Source organism: Girardinichthys multiradiatus, chromosome 13 (genome assembly GCF_021462225.1).
Source record: "Girardinichthys multiradiatus isolate DD_20200921_A chromosome 13, DD_fGirMul_XY1, whole genome shotgun sequence".
Classification (NCBI taxonomy): Eukaryota; Metazoa; Chordata; class Actinopteri; order Cyprinodontiformes; family Goodeidae; genus Girardinichthys; species Girardinichthys multiradiatus.
In genome coordinates, this window is record NC_061806.1 from 30,828,292 (window position 1) to 30,853,897 (window position 25,606).

The following is a 25,606-nucleotide window of genomic DNA, read 5'->3' on the forward strand; positions in this document are numbered from 1 at the left end:
GGTCAGGGCGGTGAAGTGACAGGCTTTAGATAAGTGATCAATAACCGAAAGCATAACAGTCTTGCGGTGGACAGATGGAGGTAAACCGGTGAAGAAATCCAGGGCTATATGGGACCAGGGTCGACTAGGAATCGAGAGTGGTTGGAGGAGACCGACTGGGGCTTGATGCATGTTTTTGTTGTGGGCGCAGAAGAGGATGGTCGAATTATGCCGTCTTTAAGAAAATCATTGATATAATTCTCCATAGTTTCTTGTTCTTCCCCTGAAAGGTTGTAAAGGTGACCAGATGGTAACAGTGCGCCAAGGTGTAGGTCAATGCCACAATCGTAAGGTTTTACTTTTATTTCTGGAGTTTTCAAGGTAGACTGATGAGTTCCAGATTCCGTTTTAGGTTCAGGTCGAGGGGGCAATATACTCCGGTACATAGCTGGGTTGACGACCGGGTTGGGACAGGCAGTCAGAGGAGAGGCTGTAGGCTGACTGGATGGTCCTGCAGAAAGTTGGTTCTGGATAGCCTGAATGTTTCTAGAAATCTCAACAACTGCGTCATTGATCGAGGTTTGCCATTGCTCTAAGGATGGAGAAATGTCTTATGTTTGCCCAGCAAAATGCTTTGCTAAGACAGCACCCTCAGGAGTTGGGCTGCAGAGTCTGGATGGTCAGATTGTTCTGTCATGTTCTGGTTTAAGCCAGGAGATCCTAGAGCAACGCACCAGGAAAACAGAAAAGGTTTAAACAAGTTTATTAAAACGATGTTTTTTGGCACTGTCATGATTCCGTAATCATCAGGTTGCAGGGATCACCTCACTATGAGAGAGAGCTGTTAGTGTCAGGAAGATGGTTGCGAATCCAGGTGGTATGAAAATTGGTTTTACTTGTGGTAGAGTTGGTGGATTCCAGGAGGAAATAGGCAAACCACAGAAGCTGAGGTTGGCTGGTGAGCGTGCTGTGGGAGCAAGCTTCCTTTGGTGTTTGTTGATGTTGGAGGGTGGACAGGCAGGGCAGGCAAAGCAAGAAGCTGGCTTCCAGATAGATCCAGATTCTTCTAAGAGGATCTTAGGCTGAGATAACTTCATTGAAGGAATTAGTAACCGACAGGAGACTGAGCCACGGTGGGGTTTTCCAGGAAGCGGGTTCTGCTGTTGTCAACATGGAAGAGCCAGGACCAAGGTGGATTTATCAGAGCATGGTTCGGCAATCAGCAACCTTGAAGGAAGACACAGAGCCAGGGATTAACAAATGGCAAAGACGTGAAGGCAGACACAGTGCAGGGTAGGGTAGGTTTGGTCTGATTACCACTCAGCAGAGTAAACAATCCAATGCCTCCTTCAGAGTCTCAGCTGCTTCTGAACCTTCTCGGTGATTGCTCCTGATGTGGAGCAACTATGTAGCTGCACCTGCCTGTCGTACCCTAAAGGAGGATGAGAGACACAACACTCACACAGCACAACAAACCTGCACTCAGCTCTGTGGCCTGACACTAAGCTTTATAATAAAGGTACGTTTTAAACCTAGTCTTAAACGTAGACAGGGTGTCTGCCTCATGGACTAATACTGTTAAGTTGTTGTCCAGTTGAAAGATGTTTGGTTTAATAATATGCTGAAGATGGATATTTGGGGAACGTTTCTTGAAAATGGGTCAGTAGGTTAGTATGATCATCAGGTTGTGTAGAGCATAACAAATGAAGTGAGAAAGGAAGTTTTTTAAAATGCAAGTTATTGACTGGATACATTCCTCTTGTGTGATGTGGTATTTATTTTTATGGGCAGTGAATTTCACATCTACATTCCAGTAGAAGATAATAGGTTTTTATGAAGGTGCACACCTCTTAATTCAATTGAATTCAGATTATTTATATAGCACCAATTCACAACACATGTCGTCTCAAGGCACTTTACAAAGTCAGTTCAATCAAATTATAAAGGCAGATGCCAAGTCAAGTATATTAAGTTGATCCTAGTTATCAAACAATGTAGTCCAATTCCGTTTATTATCAATGACTAAAACTGGGAGTTGGTTCCACAGGAGTGGCGCCTGATCACTAAAGGATCCCATTCTACTTTTAAAAGGAACCACCAGTAAACCTGCAATTTGAGAATGACGTGCTCTGTTTGTCAGGGAGGTGACAGCTTTCAGAACCCGGAATGCAGACGAGCAGCAGAGATGTGGAGAGTAAAAAGGATTTAATAACAAAAAAAAACCTTGATTGCATTTTGTGGACTTCCTGATAATAAATAATTACAGTAGTCCTACCTAAAGAACACAAACAGGGAGGAAATAATAAACAAATACAAACTAAATCTTCTAACACAGGAATCCAAAAAGGTTATCTATGAACAATGAATCTAATCAACACAAATTGACTGAACTAAAGCAAATGAAAAACATGGCAGTGCAGAGAAAGCAGAGGGATTTCAAACTCAAAACCTCTAACACAGGGAGAGTATAAAACCCTGAATATATAAGATCTCTGGTTTTATTTGTTCCACGCTGGACCCTCCCGTTATACTTCCTCTTGCTATCGGTTTCCATGCCAGTTTCTTTGTTAAAAGTCCTATTCCTGTTTTCTTTGCACTCCCCTGTAGGTTTTACTGCTTCTTTTTTAATAAATCAACTCCATGCTCATCTAATGTTCCTATCTGCCCTTGGGTCCATCTCCTAAACTGCACTTCATGACAGAAGGTTTGAGATTGTCTTTCCACTTGACAAGACCAAGGTATATAATGTTTTTCAAAAGTAGTCATAATGTACTACAGCAGATAGTTTCCCCCTTAGTAGAATAAATTAAATTTTTTTAACAGCCCTCACTGGAGAAACTGATGTTTAGAACTGTAGCCATTGGAGCCATTTTCAAACAACTCAAATTTCCAAGATCCTCGATTCAAGCATCCTCAACATAAATTAATGTCGTCAGGATGGTCAGGATTCACCAATGATCTAACCCATCATGGACCGAAAACTGCATGAATAGCGGGGAAGCACATTTCACAATTGCATAAACTATGCGGGTGCCAAACCAAAATTGCAGATAGTACAGTACAGATATTCAAAACTATTTTCCCCTATTGAGATTGATGTGGTTATTAAGGTTTCTAAGAGGGTGACAACAAGACTAAAATGGCAGCAGGAATTTCCAACAAGTGCTGCAGGACTGTTGAAACCAACCCTGGCATTAAGCCATAAATCCCAAAAAGTATTATTGGTACGAAAACAACACTGCACACCACAGAAAGACAACTATACTTGCAGCGAAACATAACGGTAGCACCATCATGCACTGGGGTTACATTTCTTCAGTTCGACTTCATGAAAATATGTGCGGTTCCAAATTCTAAAAGGCTTTGTTCCAAAACCTTTAAGCGTCTGCTTGAAAACTGAATAATAAGAGTACTTTTATGTTTTAGCATTAAAGTGAGACCAAGCACACATCAAAATTATCCACAGAAGTTATCAATGAGATAGAAGCTAAAGTTTTGGAATGGCTAAACCAGAGTTTGAACCACATACACTCTCCTCAAATATGTTGTATCAACTGCTGTATTTTTCCAACTTTAGCTTAGGATTCTAATGTAGATTTGTTGTCAATGAAAGCCATCAGTGCAGAAAATATGAGGACCCATTTACTTCTAATGCTTTGGACATTAATATTTTTTAATTAAAAAAATCCTTTAATCCTTTAAAATATGTTTTTTACAATATACTATCATTAACAGTTTCTTCATGACCCAGCAGGGTAAAAGATTAAAAACACAATCATAGTCAAGAGTTTTATTGTTTTTTAGTGTTATTGTAATGTTAAAACATTCAGAACACAATATTTTATTATAAAAATAAGGATGCAGCATAAATATCTGCCAGTTTTCATCAATTCAATTATATTATAAAATGCCATTGAGATTATTGAACACATTCCTTTTTTGTGAAAAAGAAAACACATGTCACTATTTCTGAAAACAAAAACATCAATGATTTCATATCTTGGTTACATTTTTGATGCTGTAACAAATGGACAGCTTCCAAAATGACAGGTCTACATTTAAAATGTCCGCGGCAATACCACTGCTATAAAAATGAAGTTGTTTCTACATATTTAATTTCACTGTCTTAATACAGGTTGTTAACTATGAATTTATACATTCAATGCCACTGTGGGACTCAGTGGGAAGAGTAGTGATCTTGCAATCTAAAAGTTGTGGGATTGATTCCAGGTTTCTTCTGATACATGTTGAAGTTCCCTTGGGCACGTTTGAGAGTGCAATTGAGTAAATGTGGCTCAGTTCAGTTTACCTTTATAGCACCAATTCACAACACATATCGTCTCAAGGCACTTAAAAAAATTCAATTCAATCATCTCATACAGATTCCAAATCAAGTACATACATTCCAAATGATCTTAGTTAACAACAATACAGTTAATTTCAGTTAATTACTCAAATTAGTTAGAAAATGTTCTATGTTTTCTATCTAAGGAAAACCACTGACTTGCAGCATTCACTCCTCCTGGATGAGCATGTAGTGACAGTGGACAGTTGCTTGCACTGAGGCATTGACTTTGCAGCAATCCCTCATACTGATCGTGCATTTAGGGACAGTGGAAAGGAAAATTCTTCTACTGTAATGCGCTTTGAGTGGTCGGTATGGCTGGAAAAGCATTATATAAATTCGGTCTGATTGACATTCTCTAACCTGAACTTGCTAAACTTGTAACACTCTTCATAGGTATTTATTGTGGGTGGAGCTCAAAAAGCTCCTGAGTCATCCCAGTGTTTATAAAGTGTTGATGGGTAAAGGAGAAAACAGCAAAGCTCACAGAAAGTGTCCAGGAAAGTGTCCAGGCAGTAGGTACAATGGAGGAGAACATGGAGAAAAAAGAAGACCTTAAGTAAGTCATTTGCAAAATGTGCCTTTTATATTTGTTATGTTTGTAGTAGCAGATGGCCACATCTATTTAATCTGATCAAGAACCTAACAAATTTACAAAATCTGTCTATCTACAGAGCCATGAAAAAGTATTTGACCTGTAACATATTTCTTTCCTTTTTGCCTTTTTTTCACACTTAAATATTTTAGATTTAATATCAAACAAAGATTAACAGCATAAATACAACATTCTGTTTTCAAATGATGATTTAATTTATTAAATCATCATTTCTTATAACCACAAGTAAGTTTTTTGGCCCACGCTGTGCAGAACTGTTTTAATTCAGTCATTTTCATTATGTTCAACAAAACATTATGTTTTTGTTTTAATAATGCCACTGGGAAAAATAGTGTTGCCGCCACTAATCTGTTTTGGATGGAAAAACTTATTTTAGTCACCATTGTTTATCAAAGATTAACATATGGAATCTATTTCAGGAGGCCGTGGGACACCTGTCGAGAGGTTCCTCTTATTGAAGAAGTGCATACACCTTGGAAGTTGATAAAGCTTCTAAAGATCTTCGCTTTGTTTGCAGTAGCTGTCATTGTGTTTGGATTGGCAATATGTAGCAAGGTTAGCTGCTTTTTACGGTATTTTTCATTTTTGACCTTCTAGTACTTTTTGTATTCTAGACAGAATTCTACTTCACTTTATTTAATTGAAGAGAGATACAAATATAAATAAGGAGTCATTACTGTCAGAGGAGCTTTGGATATTATAAGTAGTTCAAACAGGGGTGTTCACATTTTGTTTTCCAGGCTTCTTTTCTTCTTCTCACCACCTTGTCCCATAATGGTGCAAAGACCCTCCAAGCAGAGCAGAAACCCGTCACACTGCTGTGTATTGGCTGCTCTCTCATTGCACCTAGTGTTCTTTTGCTGTTCAAAAGCATCTGGAAAGCATGTTACAAATCATCAAAGATGCCAAGAAAAGCATCGGCAGCCCTGGTAAGACAGAAGCTAATAATTCTTAACTGAATCTTATCTATTACTGATTCTAAAAACACATAATGATATGGTATGTATATTTGACCTTTGGTTGAATTGTACTTTATCTTTGTTCCTCAGGTTTTGTTCTTCGAGTTTATAGTTTCTGTGGGGATGGCAGTGCTAACCATTGTTGCAATGCCACACTTGGACATTGTGACCAATGTGACGATCCTGAGTGGTGTAGCTGTCATCTCTGCCCTCCTGCAAGCAGTCGTTCAGTACACTGTCAAAAAGATAAACATATTCCTGCTGCCTTCTATCATCGCCTCTCTTGTTGTATTTCTTGGGTACGGTCTTTTCATTGCTCTGTACATCGTGAAAGACCCTAAGGATGTGAAGACAGCCATTTGGGTGGGTCTTGCCATTGGTGGGTCCATTTTGGTGTCTTTTAACTGGTGGGAAAACTACTTTAGGGTCATCTCTGTGAAAAGCAAGTCAAACTTCCTCAAAAATCTGTTTGAAGACTTGACCAAGTGTCAGAACATGCTGAACATCTTCTCCAGTTTACTCAGGATTGTGGTAACCGCCTGTGTGCTTGGTGGCTACGTCCCTCTGGCTAACATGGATTGGAAAATTGTGACCTCCATTCCAAGTCGGGAAACAAGAATTGTGGCAATCATCATTGGGGTCCAGCTGATCTCCTCGGCACTCTGCCATTGGTTTGCATTGGCGGCCTGCAAGATGCATGCTATACGACGATGCTTCATCCTCCCTTTGTACCTGTCTTCCCTGGCTGTGATAGCATTGTTCATTGTTCCTGTCGTCATTTACTACCAAGACTACAAGTTAGGCCTGAACACAACTGAAAACATCAACTTTACAAGATACTGCACAGCAGTTAAAAATGAAACAAATCAAAACCCGAATGGTAACGTGTTTCCCCAGCTGGTTTTGGATGTTACACAAACTCTGTGCTTCCTGGACCTGGCCAAAACATCAAATATTGGATTACTGACAGGTAAAAAAAATGATTTTATTTACTAGTAAAGCTAGTTAATAAGAGTTTATAACGCATTGTGGTTTAAGACAAATGTAATCCTTACTTTCTTGCATATCTACAAGTCACACTGATGTGGTGTTTGTAATTTGTTCTGGTTGTTTAAGCCTTTAAGCTGTAGCTGTTTCTTTTGTTGTGTCTTTTCTTTCCCCATCAGGTGCAGCAGCATCGTGGTGGATTGGCCTTGTGTTGGCCACTATCCATATATGGTACCTTAACATTTATCGCATCCAGAAGACACAAGACTTGTTTGTTCGGAGGCTCTATGAGGGAGCCTTTATTGATCAATCCTTACTCCTCAACACCCGTTTCCACATCCAGACCAAGAAAGGCAGGAAGAAACGGTAAGTTAGTGTGTACATACGTTGTACAACTTTTTAATCTCTTTTCTTCTGGGCAGTGATTTCAGTTTCAGAGTGTTTTTGTTTGTTTGGCTGTTTGTTACAATAATACAACTCTACAGCAGAAGCATGATTCTCAGATTTACAAATATTGTCATATCTAGTGATAGGGAAGACGCCACAACTGCAATGGTGTATCTCTGTGCAACAATGTGGCATGAGACCTATGAGGAAATGATGAATATCATAATCTCAGTTTTCAGGTGAGTCAAAGTAACTGCTTTCATACCCAACTCCAGAGTCTGTATTATATAAGCAAATAGTAGTAACAGTTCATAACTAAAATTTGAATTACATATATATATAATATGTCCATGTTTGTTATTGTAGAAAACTCTTTTTACTAAACTTTCTAGGAAGATTAGTTATACATCCTGCAAATTTAAAAGATAATTTTCTTAATATCTCTGTTTATTTTTTACAATGAATTTCTTTATGCTTCTGCTTCATGTTTGTTTTATCAATAAAGACTAGACAAGTACAGACCAAATGTGGAACCAAAGTTTGATGACTTCACCTTTGAAGCTCATTTCTACTTTGATGATGCCTTTGAAAATGTCAAAGGAAGCCATCATCGTCAACTAAACTCATACGCAAACGACCTTGTGAAAGTCATCACAGAGGTTTATGGGTAAGAACTATGTTTACTAATGGCCTAAAATGTATTTCCTACTTACTAACAGATTTGTGTGGCATGTCATTAGCTTTGAATAATGATCATGTTTCCCACAAAAATTACATAACTCTTGTTAGAGTAAGTTGTTTTTGCTGACAATTTTTAGAAGAAATTTGTTTAATTAAAAAAGCCAGATGTTTTAGCCCAACCTGTCACAAGTCAAGGAGTAAAGTTGTCCTACAACCGTAATAAATGATCGATTAGTTGAACAGAGAACTGACCAGACCATGGACAGAAAACACATTTTTGAGACCAAATGTATATTTATCTGTATTTGAGTTTCTAGTAAGTTTGCGTAGACCTTACAGAGTATTACCTATTACATGGAATCGTTTTTCTCCATCATCAGCATCTTTGAGAACCTTGATAAAACATTATTTGAGGTACAGCAGCAAATTCCTGATCAGTCAATCATTGAGACACCATATGGAGCTCGTCTTGTTGTTCAAATGCCTCATGGGAATCAGATTGTAGTTCACTTCAAAGACAAAGAGAAAATTCGTAACAAGAAGAGATGGTCTCAGGTAGGAAATACCACATGGATCATCTCAACACTTTAATCAAGAACCTTCAGTGTGTTAACTGTTCTTTATTTTCTACAGATTATGTATCTTTACTATCTTCTGGGTTGGAAACTCATGACCAAATATCATGGAGAGTGGAAAATGGGAGGGAATGAAAATGATCTAATTAAAAAGATCCAGGTGAGACAGGAGACATTTTCTGAGTATTGTCTGGGGTGTTTGAACAAAGCATGCTCATTTTAGTTTCAGTGGTATGTCAAAGACTACATAATTGCTTTTTCATTCCAGAGGGAGAAGCACAACACCTACATCTTGGCTTTAGACGGGGACACAGACTTCCATCCTGCTGCCGTGATGCTGCTCATTGATCGTCTGAAAATGTATCCACGTGTTGGGGCAGCATGTGGCAGAATTCATCCTACTGGATCAGGTAGCACCAATGAAATATGGATCATTTGTGTACTGTGAACAAGGCCATGATGATGTTTTAAAACACCTCTGCATTTGTTCTGCAGGTCCTACGGTGTGGTTTCAAAAGTTCGAGTATGCTGTCAGTCACTGGCTGCAGAAGACAGCTGAGCATGTCTTCGGCTCTGTACTGTGCAGCCCTGGCTGCTTCAGTCTGTTCAGAGCGGAGGCTTTAATGGACGATAATGTGATGAAGAAATATTCAACCCAATCCACAGAGCCCAGTCACTACATCCAGTATGACCAAGGTATGAAATAGAGCTGTGCTGACCTCTTGGGCCAATTTCTTTTCATAATGACAATCTATTTTTAGCAAACAACTTTACATTAGATAAATTTAATTACTGCACAGTGGAACAGTTGTTGACTTTGTTGAGTCACAGCATGAAGGTCTTGAGTTCGAATCCTGGTTGGGGCCTTTCTCTGTGACGTTTGCATGTTCTCTTCTTGCATGCATGTGTTACACAGGTTACCTCTCACAGCTCAAACACAGGCATGTTTAGTTAATTGGTGGAAATAATTGTCAGCCCTGTGCTTCACCGCATTGTGATATGATGGACTGGCAACTTTTCCATTTTGTTGCCAACAGACCACTGTTTTAAGGCAACTTCCCTTAATGACCTTGCATGAATTAAATGGATATAGAGAATGAGAGGATGAACAGATCTAATTATCCAATAAGGAAACAGTTTTGCTCCATATTTGTGTTTACTTTTAGGCTATCTCTTTACTATTTCATCTTCTAAATACATACTCTGTTGTTGCAGGAGAAGACCGCTGGCTGTGCACTCTACTACTGAAACAAGGGTGGAGAGTGGAATACAATGCAGCATCTGATGCCTACACCAACGCACCACAGGAATTTAAAGAATTGTATAACCAGGTGAGTGCAGGAGCAGTGCAGAAACTTTTAATTCCAGTTATTATTATCAACTACTGATCTTGACTTGGTAGCCATTGGTAGCCAACGAAAAAACTGAATTAGAGCACGATGAATAATTACAACAGTTCATCCCCTGTTACCAGGAAGTAAGAATTAAATCCTTTGTGTGATGTGGATTAGGGTGATCTGAACACCACAGATGCTCACCTCATGATCTTAGGTTGAAAGACCTCAAACTCTCAGTTATTTTCTTCGAAGCCTTTAAAAGTTTTTCTGTGGGACTCACTGCTTTTCTGCCAAACAATAAATCTGTGAATGTGCTTGACTGATGCTCCTGTAATTGTCATCGTTGCTCATTTTAACTCTGAGTGCTTTTTAATGTAATTACTAATTTCAGTAATTGGTTAAATTATCTAAAATAATTGCATAGAGGATTTCATGTTAACAAAAATAAAAACCTGAAAAATTACTTTTTTTAAATTTAGCGGAGAAGATGGGGGCCTTCCACAATGGCAAATGTTGTGGATCTGCTCGGCTCCACCAACATTGTTTCCAAGAAGAATCCATCTATGTCCAAACTATTCATGTTCTACCAGCTGTTTGCCATAATCTCAGCCATCCTTGCTCCAGCCACCATCTGTCTCATGGTAGCAGGTAACTGTTATTGTGTGTTTTGTGAGTTTGCACATGTAAAACCCTTGTATCCCATTAACATTTAGTCAGCTTGTGAAAATACCTTAAAAAGACAATATTTCTGCTGTGTTCAGGTAGCCTGTCGTTCCTCTTCAACATACATGCTGCTGCTGCTCTGTTCATATCTGTGATACCTCCTGCCATCTACTTGGGTCTTTGCTTCAAGCTCAAGGCAGACACTCAGATCACTATTGCAGCAGTGTTGAGCATCTTGTATGCATTCCTAATGATGGTGGTGACAATGTCTATTATTGGTAGGTACAAATTATTGTCTAGCAAATGTATTTTGTTTTTGTTGTTTTAACTCTAAAGGTTGTTATTCTTTATGTTTTCTTTCAGCCTCAATGGTGAAGGAGAAAACCATTCTGACTCCCAGCAGCATTTTCATTGTGGCCATGTCCATCATTTACATCGTCACTGCACTCATGCACCCCCAGGAACTTCCTTTAGTGTTCTATGGCATTCTTTACATTGCCTGCATTCCCAGTGCCTACCTCCTGCTCACCATCTACTCTATGGCCAATATGAACAGTGTCTCTTGGGGCACCAGAGAAACAAAGCCTGCTGCAGAGGCTGCAACAACTGCAGCCACTGTCCAACAAACTAAATCACAAAAAGGTAGATTTATACCACTCAGGGAGCACCATAAGTCCAGAGTTGTTCTATGTGCCAACTAAACGGATACTTTGTTTAACCTTTGCAGCAAAAACCACCTTAAAGCAGCTCTGCTCGTGGATGAAATGTTGTAAAACATCCAACCAGAGATCAGAAGACGAACAGCTCAGCATAAGACAGGAGAACTTAAATCCAGAGCCTACACAGCCTGAACCTCAACCCCAGAACACTATTGTGGATGATGCCTCTGACAACGAACAAGTGTAGGTTTTAAATATATGTAAAACAATATAACTGCAAAGTAGTAGTATAAAGCCCTGAGTGAAACTAATATTTTTTCCTTTTCTTTTAGGGAAGAAGAGACAGTTTTTGATTCTCCAGCTCAGTGTAAGTGCATTTTTGTTTTTTACTTTTACAGTACTATACTACTAGAGTTCTACATAATAATACTTCTATAGTTTTTTGAAAGACTTAATATTATTTTGTTATCTGATATATTTCTGCAATTCTCTGTTGCATAGGTTGGAAGTCACAACTAGAGAGTTTGTCCAGTGACATTCAGCTGCAGGAGGGTTTTCTTCATAAGGTGATTGTCTTTTTGCTTGGAAAATAGAGCTTTCACTGCCAAACAATGAAAAACGGTTATAAATACTCTCAGTCATTTATTGAATTCCTTATTTTACTCACTCACTACTACTCACTACCGCATCTTGTTGGTGGTTAAACGCCTCAGAGTTCCTCCAGAACGTTTTCCACACTGTTTACAACATTTCTCTTAAAGGAAGGAGTCTCAAACTGTACTATACTTTCAACACTTTAAAACTACTGCAGAGGAATGGTTACAGAGATCAGCGCTGAGGCTTCCGTCCTGGATCCGTTTGGTGATCAAAGTGACGAAGCAGCCTCGAAAGATGGTCAAATGTAGTTTTATGTCTGGTACTCCCATGCAAGCGATGTACACTCCCTCAGTGTTTATCAGTAGACTATGTGTCACCATTGTTGAGTTTATCTTATATGGTGTGTAATAGCAGGTGTCCAATTCTTAATCTAAGTGTGGCTGCAGCATTCTAATCAACCCGGTTAAAACTGTTCCACAATCAAACCCAATGTACTAAACTTTATGTCAAACTGTAGGTCATTTGTCCTTATAATGTACGTCAGTAATGAGTCTTATCCATATCTTAACAAAAGTGAAATCCTTAGCATTAATACTTTATCATTATAGTGGGTGTGTGAAAGCTCATCTACAAGTAATAATAAGAAAAATTATTCCTAACAGCACCTTTGTTCATCACCTGTTATTTATATATCCAAGTACTTATCGCTAATTTATTTTGTTTGAGAGTGCATATGTATGTAATAATTATAAGTGTGCATTCACTAAATCCCATTGCATTAAAATCTGTCAGCTAAAACATTTAAACATTTAGTCTTTTGCCATATTTCTGCACTTCAAAATGTTAACAACAACAGTATTACTTTAATTGGTTCAGTGCGCATTCATTTTTTCCATCTATTAAAAATATTGACAACTTTATTTTTAAATCTTTATTTATGATCTATAGTTATCTTTACTCATAGAACTTTTATCCTCCTGCAGGAAGAGAACCAGTTTTGGAAGGAACTTATTGAAAGGTACCTGAAACCTTTGCAAAATGACAAAGAAAAACAGGAACAGATAAAAAATGACCTGCAAGACCTGAGAAACAAGGTAAACGTGGAGGACTGTAGTGGAATGTTATACATTTGACATTGGAAAAATGAACAATTTCAAGCTAACCATTGTAGTTCTTTCCCAACATAGATCAACTTTTCGTTCTTCATCTTGAATGCCTTCTGGCTGGCGGCAGCCTTCACCTTTCAGGCCTTTGAGGTCTTTAGCATCCAGATAAATAGTGTTGACATGAACCTTAATCAAACTGGAGGAAAAATCCAAATTGAACCAGTAAGCCTCATGTTCATTGTGGGCTTTGCTCTTTCAGTTTTGCTCCAGTTTATTGGGATGTTGTACCACAGGTGATTACTGATCAGATATCTCTTTCTCCACAGCATTTCATTAACTAGAACTAAATAAAAATAAAGAACAGAAAATAAATCATTCTTTCTTTTGCACTTTCAGAATTGTCACCTTCATTCATTATGTGGCATTTTTGGAAACTGAGCCAAAACAACAGAAATCTGCAACAAAAAAACGAAAACAGGTATTTATTATTTCTGTTGTTATTACTCAAACTTAACCTAGCTGTTGCTCATACTTCTACTAGACTGACAAAATGTCCCTTTTAAATTGTCTTTTTAAAGTTACACCTGGGCTTTAAACTGTTCTTCTGTCTTAAAATGGACAGAGACACCAGACAGGTCAACAAATAAAACATTGGGAACAAAAGATTATAAAAATAATGTTGGGCTTATATATTATTTCTAAAATAGTTATCAAAGATAATAAAATGCATGTAAATAATAAACAAAAAAGTGGAAATTAACACTACAACTGATTAGAGGTGATGGAAGAGTCATTGGAAAGTTTGGCAAAAGCGAGGTATACTATACAGTAAAACTATTTCACATTAAGAACTATTACCTGGCTTGAATCTTACTGTTCAAAAAGTGAAATATGCTCATAGAATGGGAAACATGACTGCAAGCTTATTCAAACTCAGGATAGACCTTCATGTGGAGCACGGGGAGCTATGACCCAAACCCCCAGCAATTTCCTGCCCTACCAGTGTTCCCAATCTCTACCACTTGGTGGCGCCATTGAATAATAGGTTCAAATTTTACTCTGCATGTGTTGATGTTGAAAGTAATCTTTATTTTACTAAAACCACTTCTAATACTGGTAATACACATAAAATATATATATATAAATAATTTCAAGAACTTCTTGGTAATCCCAGTGAGCAGGTACATTCTTACGTTATTGATCAGGACAAGAATTTGTATTTGTTAGTTATCACTAAAATCTCAGGACAGTGTAAGATTTATATTACAGTTTATTTTTACATTTGTTATGTTAAATATTACCAGGAGTTCCCTATAGTTTCCTTTTGATGAACACATTGATTAATTGCCTCCTTGATTTTTTCTTAAGGTTTTACAGTGTCTTTATGAACTAATATTCCTCTGATCTCCTTCCAGAAGGACTCTACATCCAATGCAGATTCAAGCTCAGGCTTTGGCACCAATATAGAACTGAGCACCATCACACTGGAAGAAACCGAGGCTGAAATGAGTGATGAGCTGGACAGTGAAGATGAACTTTCAGAGTGGGACATTGGTGAAAGGCAGGCTGAGGCTTGAAACAAGACTGCAAAGGTCTCAAGGTCAGGATTCGGACCCCAGATGGCTGCATTGCAGACTGTTACCTCTATATGGGGTGCTTGCTCGACTGTTACACCACGCAATGCCCTGTTATGTTTCTTGATTAATAGATTGTTTCACATTGTACTCCAGAGTGAAGCAAGTACCATGAAGGAAACCTCAATATGAAGTATTTTATTTAATCTTGTGATTTCCTAAATATTTATGACTTCTAAAATACATTTTCTGCAACAGTGTTTATGTTTTGATGTCCTTTTTCACATTAAGTGTCTATGTATTATGTAATGTACCGTAGAATTAGTAATTAATATACATTTTTAATCAGGAATGTTCAGACAATAAGCTAGTTTATCCAGTAATGGAAGCTGTTGTGTAATTAATGTTTGATTTATTCTATTTAACTTACATTTCCATTAGCACTATAAATTGAGTTTTACCAGTTTACCTCTCCTTCAATAAACTGTTTATTATGTAACATTTATTTATGTAACATCAAGAGGAAAAACCCAGGGATCAATTATTCTTGACCCAACCTGACAGAAAACAGGCAAACACAGTCACAATTACATATTCCCACCCTCATGCGAACACACACAAACACTCACACCCACACACCCAACGTAAAAATACATCAAAGAAGTTCTTACTAAGGAAAAGTTGTAAATCAGGTCAGATCACTACTTAGATCGATACAAATCAGGTGTAATCTTGAAAACTGTTTAGCTACAAATAGAAACATTAGATGATCTTCTAATGTTTCCACTTGTTTTATGTGATCAGGAAAGCTTATATATTGTTTACACTTTTTATTCCCTGCTGTTGCCAACTGAACCTTTTTATTTTCCTCTTTAAACTGTTGAAATGTCTAAAAAAATGTATTCTATAGTATTTATGCACTCCAGCTTGTTTTTTCTATTATTTTACAAGAATATGAGACAGGATTTTGAAATGAAGACAAGTTATAGGAAAGATTAGTTGACAATGAGTTATCAGAAATCTGAGGGACCACACTGGTCTTATTGTTGTTAGAAACATGCTGTAAATTCCAACCTATGGATTAAAAATTGGGAAAACTGTTTGCTCTTGGATTGCCTCAAATTCTAAAAATCTTACCACACAGGATGAGATGTAAGGTCCTTCAGGCATGGCTGACTGTGAGCACCTTTCTTTTTGAAGCAACACCCTATGTCCGATATCATTAGAATCTAGAGAAAATTACCTTTCCAAAAAGGTATAGCTTGTCTTTGTAGCACATATTCCATTCACATAATTTGCACATCAGATGTGAAAAGTCTAAGTAAACTTGCAGGCCTCTCAAACTAGCTCCCAGAACTAGCTTGCAGTAATGTTTTACTTCTGGATAATCAGTCATTTATAATGCCACAGAAGAGGAAAGTAACTGGTTTTGAAGTTTTGGACAACATTTGGCGTACCAGTGACACCGTAATGGAATATTGTAGTGACAGCTGCGTTGATTAGGATGAGCAGGATGATGAAGATTAGGTTTGGAGAGGGCGCTAGTTCATTAATAAGTTGTTACTAACGGTGTTACTTCTTATTTCCAGCAGATTTACATTACATGGTTGTTTGTTTTGAGTTTGATTCAGAATAAGCCACTATCAACTTTTTTTTGCCAAGTTTTTTGTGCACAAACTAGGAATATATTTTAGGTTTTGACAACCACAATATAGAGGGGAAAAAAAGGGCAAGGAGCAGTTTGTAGAAGTGTGTGTGGAAGCTGTAGCTGACTATCCAGGCTGTGAGGTGTTCATTGTTTTTATCAGAGAAAAGTTTTTTATTGATAATTCTTTTTTGCACATTTCTTTAGTTTTTCATAGAATTTTGTTTTTGAACATTGGTTTACATAGTTTGTCATGGATTATTTAGTTTGATTTCTTTTCATTATATTGATTTTATGCTGTGCAAAATGGCAGTTTGATGATACACAGGTTAAATGTCATCACTAAATTCTGTCACATACAGAAGGACTCCTACAATGGAAATCAGCACTTTTTTTGACCAGATTCCATTTTATGAGGTGAAAAACACATTTGGCTAAATAATGCCAAAATGCCAGCTCAACCTGGCACATTGCCCACTAAAACCTCTGCGGAATAACCATGCCTCAACTGATTCAGTCCAAATTTGCTGACCTCATAGTGAAGATATTGATAAATACAATCTGAGGCTTCTCCTAGGATTTTAATGGGGTTTTGCAATGTTCATTTAGTGAAAAATTATGGCAAGGCTCACAAAACTACTTTTACTTTGTTTAATCACAAATAAATCAGACATAGTAACATTGCAGTAATGGTTCCACTGGAAATATATTATTTTTTGTCTTACCTTTACACAGGTACCAAATGTCTGCATTTAGACTTGAACTGTGGAGCTATACTTGATTTATGTAATTTCAGGCAGAAATTGCTTCCCTTAGATCTTAACAGGTTAATGATAACATTTTTCATGTTAGTATTTACTGAGAAGCAGATCGTAATTATTCTTTATTTGGGGACATCCAGCAACATTCATCTCAGGAAAACAAGTTATCGAAAAATATTTAAGGAAATTAAATCAAATAAAAACACAATGCAGTTTGATCACATCAACAGAAGCGACATTTCTTGTGTGGAATGTAAAAAAATGGTAGCATTCAGTATCATGAAACAAAAAGATTTTAAACTTGGACATCTGTGCAGGTCACTGTAGAATGGACATCCTTCTCTCTGCTCCTCGTCACACTGCAGTTGGATGGTTGTTTTATTAGAAGTGGTCCACAACTCCTTATCCTGGTCAGAGTTTTTATACATTCATTTCTTTCCAGTCCACAAAACATGAAAAAATGTAACCTGATGAAATAAAGATAACTGGAATAAAAATAAATCCATTTAAATCCTGCTTAAAATAGTTTTTTTCCCTATCACTGTCTCTTCTTCCTCATCTTGAGCTGTCCGTTGTGAACAAGCGCTTCACTCGTATTCTGCGATCAGAACCATCATGCCGACTCCGAACAGCAGCGCCAGAATCTCCATCAGAGACTGCCCGAAACTGGAGCGGCCCACCAGCAGCTCAGGGAGCACCGTCACCGTGGCGATGTAAACAAACCCACCGGCTGTGAAGGGTAAGATCCAGGCTGTCGCCGTGGCACCCACTCCTTCAGCCAGAAGGGAGCACGCCGTCCCAGCCACAGCTCCCACCGCGGTCAGCAGCTGTAGACACATGGCCTGATGCACAAAGAGGAACAACAGAAACTCCATAACTCAGTCTTATTACTGCTGATACTTAACTACAATACTTAAAGGAATGTTACTATTATAGTCTAAATCGTTAGGTAAAAAAAACCTTGTGATTTTAGAAGCTCCAGGTCAATTAGCTTTCTAATTTGCTCAAACCTACTTTTATTTCATACCCAGATCAAATACCATTTTACCCCTATGTACTCATGTATTGTGTCACTTTTTTCTCTTGTTGGTTATGTATTTTAATAATTTAATTTAATTATTCAAATCTAAACTAAAACAGTAATTGTATATTATGTTCAGAATATTTTACATTTACCTTCTATAGATGCATTGGAGGTTAAAAAAAAGTAGTTGTAGAGCTTTGTAAAATCAAAATGGAAATACTGAATAGAATTTTTGTACATTAAGCACTAAAGTCCTAATTACAGATTAGCAATATCCTATATTTTTATAGTGTACCAAGTCATTCCACAATATTGACAAGCTCCAATTGAGGACGTTTGAAAATCCCCAAAAACTGGCTGTGTGGTTGGGACTGCAGCTGCTAGGGGTGACTTGGACCATGTTCATAAATTATTTTTATTTATAGTTACTTTCATGGTGCAAACCACTTTTCCACTGCTTGTTCCATGAAAAAAATAAACGTTGCATTTACAAAATGTGACTGAACTACAAAGACTGATGGATTTTGTAATAATGTTCAGTATCACTTATCATGATCACAATATGTGACACAATAATCAGCTATTTCTAGTCCCTATTTTAAGACGACTGTTCTCTCAAATGGCCCAGATTTGGAAACTGTGTGATTGTTATCAGTCGTGCCAGAGAGGCTTGGAATAACTTAAGAAGAGAAACAAAAACTTTGTTATTCCTTTGTTGTGCCCGACATTGCAACCTGAAACCGTGCTTACACAATAAGGACGCCCATAAATCATTCTCCAAAGTGAATGCTGCTGAGTTCTACATCTGAAACAAACCAAGAAACAGTTGACAGCTGTGTAAATAAAAAATGATCTAAACAAATCATGTTACAGCTTTGAGTTGTTGCATTTTAGAAAACTTTCTAGTTTTTATGCTAATGGTGTTTGTATGGAATTTAGCATTTTTAGGAAAATAAAACAAATCTTTATAAAAAGGAACAAATGGTAAACGGCCTGTACTTGTATAGCGCTTTATCAAGTCCCCAGACATCCCAAACCACTTCACACCACTATCACCCAGTGACAGTGGTGAGCTACGTTGTAGCCACAGCTGCCCTGGGGCACAATCACGAAAGTGAGGCTGCCAAACACATGCATCACAAAAGTGATGTATCACAGTGATGTGTTAATAAATGAGAATATTTTCAAACTAAACAGAAAAAAATAACTGGATGCTATTAATTACTGCTTATATATTTAGTTGTAATGTCTTAATTCATGTTCTCATTCATTTTAAGATTGATGCAAATGACAAATCTGATAAACCTACAGGTTGCTGTGTTGTATCATTAACCTCTTATAAATGTCATAATAAAATGTAAGTACCTTCTTTTTAGTGCAGCCAGACTGCACAAGGATGGCAAAATCCCCGATCTCATGTGGGACCTCATGAAGCAGGATGGTCAGAGTGGTGACAGTGCCCACAGCTGGACTGACCAGGAATGATGCTCCGATTGCCAGACCATCAGTGAAGTTATGTGTGAAGTCAGCTGCTAGGTTCAGATAACCAGACACCTTGATTTCTGTTTCCATGGAGAAAAACAAACGGTTATGACTGAGAAGTAGAAATATGATTTAGTGACAGCTCACTTATAGGATCTTTCTTGATACATACTTGTGCTAAAAAGTGTAGGATGAAAGTTGTGGGGTCAGGTCATCAATCTCAGCATACCACACAAGGAAAATAAAATTTTAAGACCTCATAAAGCTTGCAATAACTAAATTATAGTCCAGACAGAACACATCACAACAGTAACAATGTCTTAAACAAACTTCCTTTTATGCTTTTATACTAATTTATTTGCATAGGTTAAACATTTAACTGGAGAGAAAACCCGCAATGACTTCTCTGGTAGCTGAACACGCCTAAGTCATGTCCTGACTGGCGCTGAGTCAAGTATTACAGTCACACCTCCAACAAACAGATGTAAGCATTTGACTATATATAAGTTCGAGTAACATTTAGCCCAAAAACTGAATCAACAGAATCAGCATTTTTATGTAAGGAGTCTGTAAGTCTGCAAGTGAGAAAGAGCTGCGTGTTCGATTCCAGCTTCCTGCCAGATGTCGATGTGGACAAGGCCCTTAACCTCAAGTTGCCTACCAGTCTGCGTATGGATGTATGAATGTGTGCGATTGGATGAATGTGGCTCTAGTGTAAAACGCTTTCAGTGGTTGGTATGACTGGAATAGAGCTTTATAAAGTCAATCCATTTTTCATTTGGAAACACAGTTTGGTTCTTAAAAAATAATGTGTGCCATGTGAACAATAACTGCTTACACAACAATCAGCATTTTAAGTAACATATCTTCACATAATATAAACTCATGCAAACTGATCCTGCTTCATGAACGTGCGTCCCAGTTCTAAGTGAAACATTTTAACCATTTCCTTTATTAAGTGTCGAGGGATACAGGCAGGGGAGAGTAATGGTGATACAGTTTAATCCAAAGGTTTACTCACCTGTGCCCTTTGTTTCCTCTGTCTCTGGCAACTTTGCATCTTTGTTTTGTTTCTTCTCTTTTGTCTTATTTTCCTTTTCATCCTCCCCATCACTGTCCTTTTCTTTGGCAGCCGCTGAAATTTGGACATCCATAAAATGTCATATTTACCTTACAAGCATAATCCTTCCAATCAATTGTCCTCAGAAAGATGTAATCAAGTTCAGTCTGACACCTAGTGGTCAAATTGCATATTGGAGGCTGTTCTAGATGAACTTGCCTACCATTATATTTTAAGTGTACAACACAAATCATAAGGTATCGAGAAAAAGCACTCTGTAGAGAAAGAGGTCCTTTATTTCTTCCTGTCCACTAAAAAGTGTCCAGAGCTAAACAAGAAATCATCATTCAGTGCATAATCATTCATTCACAAAGTGCTGTACAGTGCTGTATAATGCATTTCTTCAAATAAGTGATATTTAATGTCACACACTGGACCAGAAACCATCAGAAGCAGAAGAATATTTGAAAAGAAATTCTAAATATTTATCTTAAGAGAGAATCTAAAAAATTTTGTTCAGGAATGTTTCTCCTACCATGGGAGTGGCTGTGGGAATGTCCGTGGCCTCCCTTCACCAGACGCACAAATTTTTCGACAACCAGGAAGGCGATGATTCCCCCGAGAACCCACAGACCAACAGACATCATGTGACCATGGGCAGCTCCTGTGCAGGAAAAATATCAGTATGGAATATCGCAGAGTTTGTTATGTCACAGCTGATGAAAAACAGATCCTAGAAATACCATGGGAGTGACCGTGGTCGTGTGACTCTTCACTTGCTTGAGAGTGTTCATCATCTCCGTGATGGGAATGAGGCTCTAACAGAACACAATGATATAAAAAGACAGGCATTAGCTATTTTAATAGCAGTTTGGCTTTTTAAAGCTAAACTTCAGATCCTGCAGTTGTGTCAAGAAAAACAAATTGGAAACTTTTAGCACAATCTCACTTTGTGGAAATGTAAACAATTTTAAATTACATTTTTTGTTATGTTCAGAAAGCAAAAAAAGAACCTACCAAGAGCGTGTGGTATGAGGTGCAGGAAGGCGTCACCCAGCAGTCCACCAGAGGCGAAGCTCAGCAGCACCTTGAGCAGGTTCTGGTGCTGGTCGCTTTTGGACTGGACTGGGATCAGAAACAGGATGAGGAAAGGAGCCGCGCTGATCAACAGGGTGGCTCCGACAGCCTGCAGACAATGATGGGAGGAAGTTTACAAATCTGTTGTTTTCCTGCAGGGAAGAAAATAATGTCATTAAAACACGTTCCTCATAAACACGACCTGAGGGGGAGGTGGTTGGGTTTGTCAAAGGGGAACTGATCAGGTTCAAAGATATTGATCAGCACTCATAGCTTATTTGTCAGAATGTTTCTTACCCAAATAAAATACAGTTTAGATTGTTAAAATAGACAAAAAAGTATTATCAGTTCCCACACATATTTTTTTCAATTGAAACCAAGAAAGATTTTCCAGATCTACGTTTTACTATTATAGCAAAAATGTTCCTCTAGGTGCACCTGTGTCCAGAGCTCCACCAAGTCCCTCCTCCCTCCATCTGCTTCCTTCTTTACTTTCTCTGCTCCATGCGAGTGTCCATGTCCGTGAGAACGTGCGTGCCCGTGATCGTGGGAATGTGCGTGCCCGTGATCGTGTGCGTGCCCGTGATCGTGGGAATGTGCGTGCCCGTGATCGTGTGCGTGCCCGTGATCATGTGAATGTGCGTGCCCATGATGCTCCTCTTTGGGGTTAGGTAGGTTGGCCTCAGCGCTCCACTTGCTAGTTCCGTGGAACATCTTCATCTGAGGGCCGTGGGAATGTTCATCATCCTCCCCGTGTGAGTGGCCATGGTGATCATGGCTGTGCCCGTGGTCGCCATGGGAATGGCTATGAGCTATGGCCAATTGAAAGGCTAACAGCAGTACAGCAGATGCAGCCAGTGTCAGTGTCAACAGACGTAAGATGCCCATATTAGAACCTATGAGAAAAATAACAAGAGATAAATAGAAAAACTTAAAGACTGACTTTAGTTTTTGCCACTATCTGAATTTCTAGTCACTTTACAAGCTTTACACAGCATGGAAAAGATGATTCATTGATATTGTATTTATAGTTTAAAATAAGCAAAAGGAAACATGTAAACAGAAATTATACTTTTGGATAATATCCAAATACAGGAAAATTTAAGTTAAATTCCAATCGTTATCGATTGATAGAGAGCAAGAGGTAAATGCAGAGTCAAAAGCACATTTTAATTCACACTACATGGTAGGAGCCATTTATTTATAGCGAGTATTACCAAGAATTTAAGTGAATTTTAATTAATTGATCTCAATGGGAAAATACTGATACCATAAATGAAGTGAACGAGCAAACAGTTTAAGTTTTCCCCACAGTTGTTGATGGTGTGGTTTGTCAACTACAATATGAATGCTAACAAGTTATGCCAATTACAGTTGGGTGGTTACATGAGCTCAGTTTTTATTGCTTGTTGCACCTTTGCTCTGTGCAAACCAGCATCATAGTTCATCTGAACAATATTCAGGCAATGTAGCTGTCTGAAATCATGGAGACCCCACCTAACTGTTGAGAAGATCTCAAATGAACTATGTCTCTTCATCATTGTTTTAGAATCTCAAAATATCAGACAGAGTCAGGCTTTAAGCTAAGCTGGCAAAACCAAACTGTAATGGCTGAAGAACTACATTCGAGAAAGTATAAAACCTTAGCTCTTGTAGGGTGTTCTGGGTTTTCAATGGTTAGTTTCTATCAACAATTGTCAAAAAGGAAGAGGTGTGTACCGGCGACAAGGCCACGGCTGAGCATCTAAGGAGCGAAAGCTGGCCCATGTGGTTTGGTTCAACATATTAGCTATTGCAGCTCAAATGGCAGAAGAGATTAATACTGGTTACAGGAGAAAAGAGGCAGAGTAAATCACACTGTGTTGCATATGGGCCTGTAGAGACACAAGCCAGCCAGGGTGGAATCAGTTTAGTCTCTGACTTTGAGGTGTTGACTTGGCCTTTTAACTCCACAGATCTCAATCCAGTCGAGCTTTAAGGTCTGTGTTGAACAAACACACCAAATATATAGATGCCCAACCTCACAGGACTCAAAAGATCTACTGCGATCTTAGTGCCTCGTTCTAGTAGCCTTCCTGCCTTGACATCACTGTGGTTTTAGCTGCAAAAATAGATGGAAAGATTATAAGACGAGTGTTCATAACGTTATGCCTGATCGGTGTTCATTGAATACTATGAAGTCCCACTTCTTTACGTTTGAAAAACAGACAACACGAGATCTCTTATAGTACATTTCCAATCAGATCAGGACGTTTTCCTCATGGTTGATGAGAAACTATTAACACTAAAGCAAAAACTCACCAACAATGAGATTCTGATTTAAGCTTTAAACAGAACAGACCGTGACTGTGCAACGTCCAGAGCTCTTGCCGATGTCTTAACGTCATAAGCTGATATAAAATATTTACGCTAAACGCTAACGGCTGTCTACTTGAATCTGAGGTAGCAAGCTTTGTGCTGAGATTGCTTATTTACTGTGAGACTAAAGCAGATAATCTCTTTGACTCCCTTAGAAAAGAGACAACTTTTATCTCACAGCAAACGGTCAAATCCGACCATCAAACATGGTTTTACAAGCTGTTTACTAAGCCTGGAATCCAGCTAGCTAGCAAGCTAATAACCAGTCAATATGCTAGCTCGACGTTGCAAGCTGAGCATCGTTACAAAGTGCGGAATACTATGAAAAACAATCAGTGCAGTCCTACCAAGTACTGTCAGATTTATCGGCTTGTTTTGCCACTAAATAACGTTGTGTCCTGGGAAGGAAACGTGTTGATAATTACGTATGCGTTGATGCTTGTCAGACGTGGCATTTGCTCAACTAAACTCCTCAAATCTCGCGGGGAGTTGTTCCATTCCAAGAAAGTTTCCATCTATGCGCATTCTTTACCAGAAACGAAATACATGTCTGACAACGAGAAAGAAAACTATTTCACAGCGATGTATCTCCAAATAAGGTTTAAAGTCTAGCTATGCAACACCTTACCTGTCATTTAAAGCACACAAAGGAAAGATAATGAGAACTCAAAAGAAATATCGCGAGATGAAAATGGGGTTTGGCTCAGGAGCATCCTGGAGGAGAGGACGGAGTTCCGTTTGGCTGCAACTGAATAAAACTTTGCAGAATAGCGCATGTATATTGCCACATTTCAACACACAGGGAAATAACATTTTTTGCCTAGGAGCTAAAACATGCAGGGATATAAAGTTATCAACTGTTTAATGTAAATAAAAAAGTCAAACATGATCTCTTACGCGAGCCATTTAATTTCAATTTATCCATATTTTCATTTATATAAACTTCATCTCAAGAAACTTTGTAAAATAAAAATAAGTTTATACTATTATATACATTCCAACATAGTCGATATTCATTTAATTTAGTCTAATTTACCCAGATGCAGTCAGATTTAAGATTCAAACGCTATTTCACACAGTTCAGTTCCATCCATTCATATCACAGCAGAATCAGTTTGCTGCAAAACTGAGAGCTGCGTCCACAGGAGGATACTTCTAAATAAAATAATGGAGCCCAATCTACATGCACCGATAGATCATTCTAAATAGTTAAAATTAGAATAGTTTTTCAAACCATGCTTTCTATTTGTCATAATGAACTACATAACATACCTTAAAACATTTTAAGATTACTTTAATTTAAATTAGCTGATCAGCCAATACATGGACACCATTAAAGAGGAAATAATTAGTAAACTATATCTTTGGTTAGGGTCTCCTTAACGTTTTGGAACATACTGCTTATCATACAATTCCAATTTTCAATATAATCTAGATAATACTTCATTTTGAAATTATATTTCTATAATCATTATTTTTTGTAAGCAGCTGTAGCTGCTTCTATTTATGTACAGTAGACACATTCCTTTAAATCTATTGAACTATATTAGTTCTAAACTGAGAAGAGAAATGCAAATAAGGTGCGAGCATACGGTTACAAAGTCATAACAATTAATTGTTTTTCAAAATAATGTTATGCTTTATACTTCACATCTGCAGCATGTGAAGTATAAAGCATCAATTGTGTTTTAAGTGTCAGGTAAAGGTACATTTCTATAATGGCCACTAGGGGGA

The 25,606-nt window shown here is 37.9% G+C and overlaps 2 protein-coding genes across 5 annotated transcripts in view; one reads left to right on the plus strand and one right to left on the minus strand.

The window, feature by feature from the left end:
- LOC124878713 overlaps positions 1-15,565 on the plus strand; it is a 29,068-nt gene extending 13,503 nt beyond the window's left edge. The window contains exons 8-26 of the mRNA XM_047382805.1: positions 5,681-5,869; positions 5,990-6,869; positions 7,066-7,252; positions 7,779-7,940; positions 8,335-8,509; positions 8,588-8,712; positions 8,800-8,939; positions 9,025-9,225; positions 9,745-9,860; positions 10,346-10,514; positions 10,628-10,807; positions 10,893-11,171; positions 11,257-11,431; positions 11,521-11,555; positions 11,690-11,754; positions 12,769-12,879; positions 12,973-13,184; positions 13,288-13,369; positions 14,307-15,565. Of these exons, the coding sequence (XP_047238761.1) occupies positions 5,681-5,869; positions 5,990-6,869; positions 7,066-7,252; positions 7,779-7,940; positions 8,335-8,509; positions 8,588-8,712; positions 8,800-8,939; positions 9,025-9,225; positions 9,745-9,860; positions 10,346-10,514; positions 10,628-10,807; positions 10,893-11,171; positions 11,257-11,431; positions 11,521-11,555; positions 11,690-11,754; positions 12,769-12,879; positions 12,973-13,184; positions 13,288-13,369; positions 14,307-14,468 (3,645 nt within the window). The 3' untranslated portion in view covers positions 14,469-15,565. The remainder of the gene's footprint in view (positions 1-5,680; positions 5,870-5,989; positions 6,870-7,065; positions 7,253-7,778; positions 7,941-8,334; positions 8,510-8,587; positions 8,713-8,799; positions 8,940-9,024; positions 9,226-9,744; positions 9,861-10,345; positions 10,515-10,627; positions 10,808-10,892; positions 11,172-11,256; positions 11,432-11,520; positions 11,556-11,689; positions 11,755-12,768; positions 12,880-12,972; positions 13,185-13,287; positions 13,370-14,306) is intronic.
- A 1,415-nt stretch (positions 15,566-16,980) lies between these two features.
- slc39a7 (solute carrier family 39 member 7) lies at positions 16,981-24,609 on the minus strand. 4 transcript variants are annotated; one of them, XM_047384596.1, is made up of 9 exons: positions 24,501-24,515; positions 24,298-24,422; positions 21,953-22,410; positions 21,455-21,623; positions 21,181-21,255; positions 20,973-21,101; positions 20,399-20,512; positions 19,261-19,457; positions 16,981-17,713 (listed from the first exon to the last, which is right to left on the minus strand). In XM_047384596.1, exons 3-9 carry the CDS (start codon positions 22,400-22,402, stop codon positions 17,459-17,461), a joined length of 1,389 nt encoding a protein of 462 aa, XP_047240552.1. In that variant the 5' UTR covers positions 22,403-22,410; positions 24,298-24,422; positions 24,501-24,515; the 3' UTR covers positions 16,981-17,458. The 4 variants fall into 4 exon arrangements, with proteins under 4 accessions (XP_047240552.1, XP_047240550.1, XP_047240551.1 ...); XM_047384594.1 differs by lacking the exon at positions 24,298-24,422 and having other exon boundaries at positions 24,501-24,609; XM_047384595.1 differs by lacking the exon at positions 24,501-24,515 and having other exon boundaries at positions 24,220-24,448.
- Between the last annotated feature and the right edge of the window lie 997 nt (positions 24,610-25,606).